This window comes from Neltuma alba, unplaced genomic scaffold (genome assembly GCF_004799145.2).
Source record: "Neltuma alba isolate B1F8T4 unplaced genomic scaffold, ASM479914v2 tig00003444_pilon, whole genome shotgun sequence".
NCBI lineage: Eukaryota > Viridiplantae > Streptophyta > Magnoliopsida > Fabales > Fabaceae > Neltuma > Neltuma alba.
The window spans coordinates 589-4832 of record NW_021633286.1 but is presented as its reverse complement, the minus strand read 5'-3'; the positions used below and the strand labels follow the sequence as shown (position 1 = coordinate 4832).

The 4244-nt window shown below is 37.4% G+C and overlaps 1 protein-coding gene across 1 annotated transcript; it reads left to right on the top strand.

Annotated features, from left to right (window-relative positions):
* The first annotated feature begins 220 nt into the window (after positions 1-220).
* Positions 221-3732, top strand: LOC114741616 (uncharacterized). The gene is made up of 7 exons (XM_028929880.1): positions 221-331; positions 434-694; positions 993-1052; positions 1149-1241; positions 1473-1701; positions 2406-2512; positions 3582-3732. The coding sequence occupies exons 1-7, from the start codon at positions 326-328 to the stop codon at positions 3714-3716; spliced, it is 891 nt and encodes a 296-aa protein (XP_028785713.1). The 5' UTR covers positions 221-325; the 3' UTR covers positions 3717-3732.
* Positions 3733-4244: the final 512 nt, after the last annotated feature.

Genomic DNA, 4244 nt, shown 5'->3' with positions numbered 1-4244 from the left:
TTCCTAAAATATCTTTGTTAATTAAGTGTATTGGTTAGAATTACTGTTATTATAAGAACTATCTTAAAATAAATAAATAAATATGAAAAATAAAGTGAATTAAGATTTTATATTTAAAATCAAAATCAAAATAAAATAAATTCTTATATTATTTTTTAATATTAGTCTTTGACTAAGCAGAAACAGATAAAGTAACGATGGCTGATTTGGGCACTTTGCTCATTTCCATGGTTGGCTTTCGCGACAAATACCAATTAACAGGTACATAGAACGGCAAGTGCAACTGCTCGTTGGTAATTTGATCTGAAGACAACAAACAGTTCCTATGGCGGTAATTCCTCTCAACTTCCTTTCTTGTTCTTTCTGCATTACATTGCACTTCCCTGGGATTTCCCTCGAAATTTGAACATGTTCTTCATTCGGATTACGACAGGACTCATCGGGGACGACGCTCATGGATCTAATCACGGCGGACCCAACAACGGCGTCGTCCACGGCTTCAACTTCGTCTGCGGCTTCATCTTCAGCGACAGCGGCTCCGGCAACTCACCCAACCGCGCTGGGCAAGCCGGCTGGGGAAAAGAAGTCCAAGAGAGCCACATTTATGCAGATCCAGACCGACACGCTTACCGTTGCCAAAGCTGCTTTAGCCCCAGTTAGGACTAATCTAATGCCGCAAAAGCAGAAGAAAAAGGTCGGGAATTGCATATCTCTCTTTCTCTTCAACAAGCTCTTGTTTAGAGTATTTGATTAGTAGGTTGCTTTATTCAATGATTTAAAAGAGATCGGAGATGATCAGAGTAGTATGATAGTTGGTTTTAAGTTTAACAGCATCACTTGTGCTCGTTGCACTTTAAAAGCTGTGCCACTATTTTCTCACGGTGAGTTGGTAATAAATGTTAAAAATACTCTTGAAGCTTTTATTTGGACAAAAGAGGAAATGGTAATGTATATCTCTGGGTGGTTGATGTGTTGTGCACTTGTACTTACAGCCAGTTTCATATTCCCAACTCGCCAGAAGTATTCATGAACTAGCTGCCACATCTGATCAAGTAAGCATTGGCACTCATGAACTGACAACATCATATTTTTCTCTTCACTGAACACTCTAGTAATATAGTTTGGTTTTGATGATCGTTCAATTGTAGAAAAATTCTCAGCGGCAGCTAGTGCGCCATGTATTTCCAAAACTTGCTGTGTATAACTCTGTCGACCCGTCACTGGCACCTTCTCTTCTCATGGTATGTCTTCAGTTCTGATTGATTTTCTTAAGATGCCATTCCTTGTGTGTACCTGTATACCCATGGACCATTTGTGGTGCTTTCTTGAATTAGATGGCCCTGCCACAGAGTGGGCTATTCTATGGGATGTACAGTAATTTGTCTTTCTGAATTTCATGGGGAAAAATGTGCTTACATAATTTATCTACCCCTGCTTTTAGTCAAATCATATATTATTATCTTTTCCTACAGCTTAACCAGCAATGTGAAGAAAGAAGTGTGCTGCGGTATGTCTATTACTATCTGGCCAGAATTTTGTCCGACACCGGTGCCCAAGGTGTGGGTACAGGGGGTGGGATACCCACTCCAAACTGGGATGCCTTGGCTGACATTGATGCTGTTGGAGGTGTTACTCGAGCTGATGTTGTACCACGAATAGTAGAACAGCTTACTGCAGAAGCCAAAAATGCCGATGTTGAATGTGAGCCCCCCTATTTGCTTGAAATATTTTTAACCATTTGTGGCATAAGGTTGTATGTCTCTATTTGTGAATTCACTTGTATGTATTCCCTTAGAATTTAAAATTGGCCTGAGAGTGAGAAACTGTCGCTTCATGGACTGTTAATCTGAAATTTTTGCTCTGTAGTTGGGCATACGTAGACTTCTGAGGATTTTGTTTATTGATGTTTTTAGCTGGAAGTGAGATTGAGACATTAGAGGTTAGGAATGCATAGAGAAGTGAGATACTTTATTATGAGCGCAAGGCCAGAATATTGATTATGAACAGAAGAAAATTCTTGCTTGGGAGTGGGATTAAGACTCTGGCAATTGTTAGAATATGTTTGTCAGAAAGGTTAAGTTGCTAAAATAGCAGATGGAGATATCCTTTAATATCTGACCACGGAGCTTGGCTTTATCCATATTGTCGGTAAACCTGGGCATATTTTCCTTAAATAAACTAGTTATTGTACATTAGAACAGAACACAATAAATTATATGAATAATAGAGTACAATAGGTTATCAGATTTCTGCGGATGATATTTACGTGAAGTTGAATTACGCCCATTCAAACATTGAAATTTCCATAAATTTCATAACTTCCTGACTTTTAGAAGTTAATAAATCTCCATGTTTTTGGCCATGTTGAGACAGTCTTGACCCTTATTTATTTGGTTGCTTTGAAGTTCATGCACGAAGATTGCAAGCTTTGAAGGCTCTTACATCTGCTCCTTCGAATAATTCTGAAATTTTGTCCAGATTGTATGAAATTGTGTTTGGCATACTGGAGAAGGTTTGTGCTACCCTATAGTCTCTGCGAGCTTTATGAATATTTGTCCAAGCTTGGTGATTTAAAAGGATATTTTGGAGGATATGATTGTGTTGTTAGTCCTTGTGATTTATTAGCTATAAGAGACTGCAAACAGTTTACAGAGAATTATGACTTTTCTTTTCCTTGTTTCTTTAAAGCCTCCTAGGGCGGGCTTGCCCCACTCATTTAATAATTGATCTTTTTATTTCTTATTTTTAAACGTCTTCTTGGATTTTGTTATTTTGAAAGTTCCTAAAATTTATTTCATCATATTTTTGGAGATAATAAAACTTTTGATCCTCAAGTTTGTCTCAGTTATCAATTTGGTCCTTGTAATTCGGTTTTATCAATCAAGTCCCTGAAGTTTCATACACAATTTTATGTTATTTGATCTCATCAGCCCAACAATTTTTCTGCAATCCATGAAGAGGTTGCCATCCTTGAGTTAATGGTTAGACCATGTGTGCTTAGGATTGTATGTCTTCAAACCATAAGGACTAATTGTGTATGGTTATGAAACAACAGCAACAACAACAAAGTTTTGTCCCACTAGGTGTGTTTAGGAATAAAAATTAAACTTTAGCAACCAAATGAATAATTGAAGCACACTTGAGGACTCAATAGCCCTTTTTTAATTGAACAATATTTTTGACTTTGGTGTGCTCCTTTGCAGCATGTTAATTTTGAATTTGGTCAACTATTTGGAAAGTTTGAAATGTGTTATGAGAAGAAAAGATCAGTTACAGTAACATATGATTACTTTTTTTTTGGTTATAAGGCTAGGTTGTGATCCCATGCTTTGGATAGAGTCTAAGATGAGCAGCATTGCTCATGAGTCGAGAGGCTCCTTTTTTATTTTTTATTTTTATTTTTATTTTTTAATTTTTTAAATAAGTATACTTTATTTTATATATTTTGACCCAAGGATATGGGTTTCAGCATCTCTGAAGGGGCAGTGATTAATATGTGATTTTGTTTTCTTGCATAATCCCAAGATTTGTGAATCCATGTTCCTTCAGCTTTCTTAACCTCTTTCATAATAATGTTTCAGGTGGGTGATGCACCACAAAAGCGGAAAAAAGGCATACTTGGTGCTAAAGGTGGTGATAAAGAGGTAAAATTGCTTTGCAACTATCTTTTGGGCTTAACTTTGCTACTTGGTTGTGTTGCTTTGAGTATCAATTGACTTGGGATGAAGTTAGGACAATGTGAAAACAAACCAGTATCTTTGTGACTAATGAAAAGATGATAACTATGATACACAGCTTGGGGAAGTATATATACATAAAATAACAGTCTTGTTAGAGAAGTGAGCTGCATGTGCAGCATAATACATGTTTTGAGGGAAGGAGGTTGTGGGCTTAAGGACACTTAATGGCAGTTAGGGAGGATTTCTATTGGTTAGGATGGTGGAAAATCAGGAGCTGTGAGGGAAGACTGGTGGCACGCAGGTTTTGGGAATCTTGGTGGAGGCTTAGGTTTGGGAATAGATAGGACTATTCTTTCTCTCCTTGCTGGATTTTTATTCAATTTATACTCATGCCCCCAAATTTGGTCTCTCAGCGGCAGAGTTGTCCCCTTTGGAAGGTTACTACGGCACTAATGTTCACTTTGAATGCTCCTAAAGCTTAGTTGGGCAATGCAGTTCTTAATTTTTGTAGCTGGTTACCTCATCAGATGACGCCACATCTCAGACTTGACTTCAAAATGTCTT

What these genes read in the sequence shown, in the direction of transcription:
- LOC114741616 (XM_028929880.1), top strand. An exon ending in TAGCTGCCACATCTGATCAA is followed by an intron (nt 1,053 to 1,148) that starts GTAAGCATTGGC and finishes GTTCAATTGTAG; the next exon opens with AAAAATTCTCAGCGGCAGCT. An exon ending in CAAAAATGCCGATGTTGAAT is followed by an intron (nt 1,702 to 2,405) that starts GTGAGCCCCCCT and finishes GTTGCTTTGAAG; the next exon opens with TTCATGCACGAAGATTGCAA.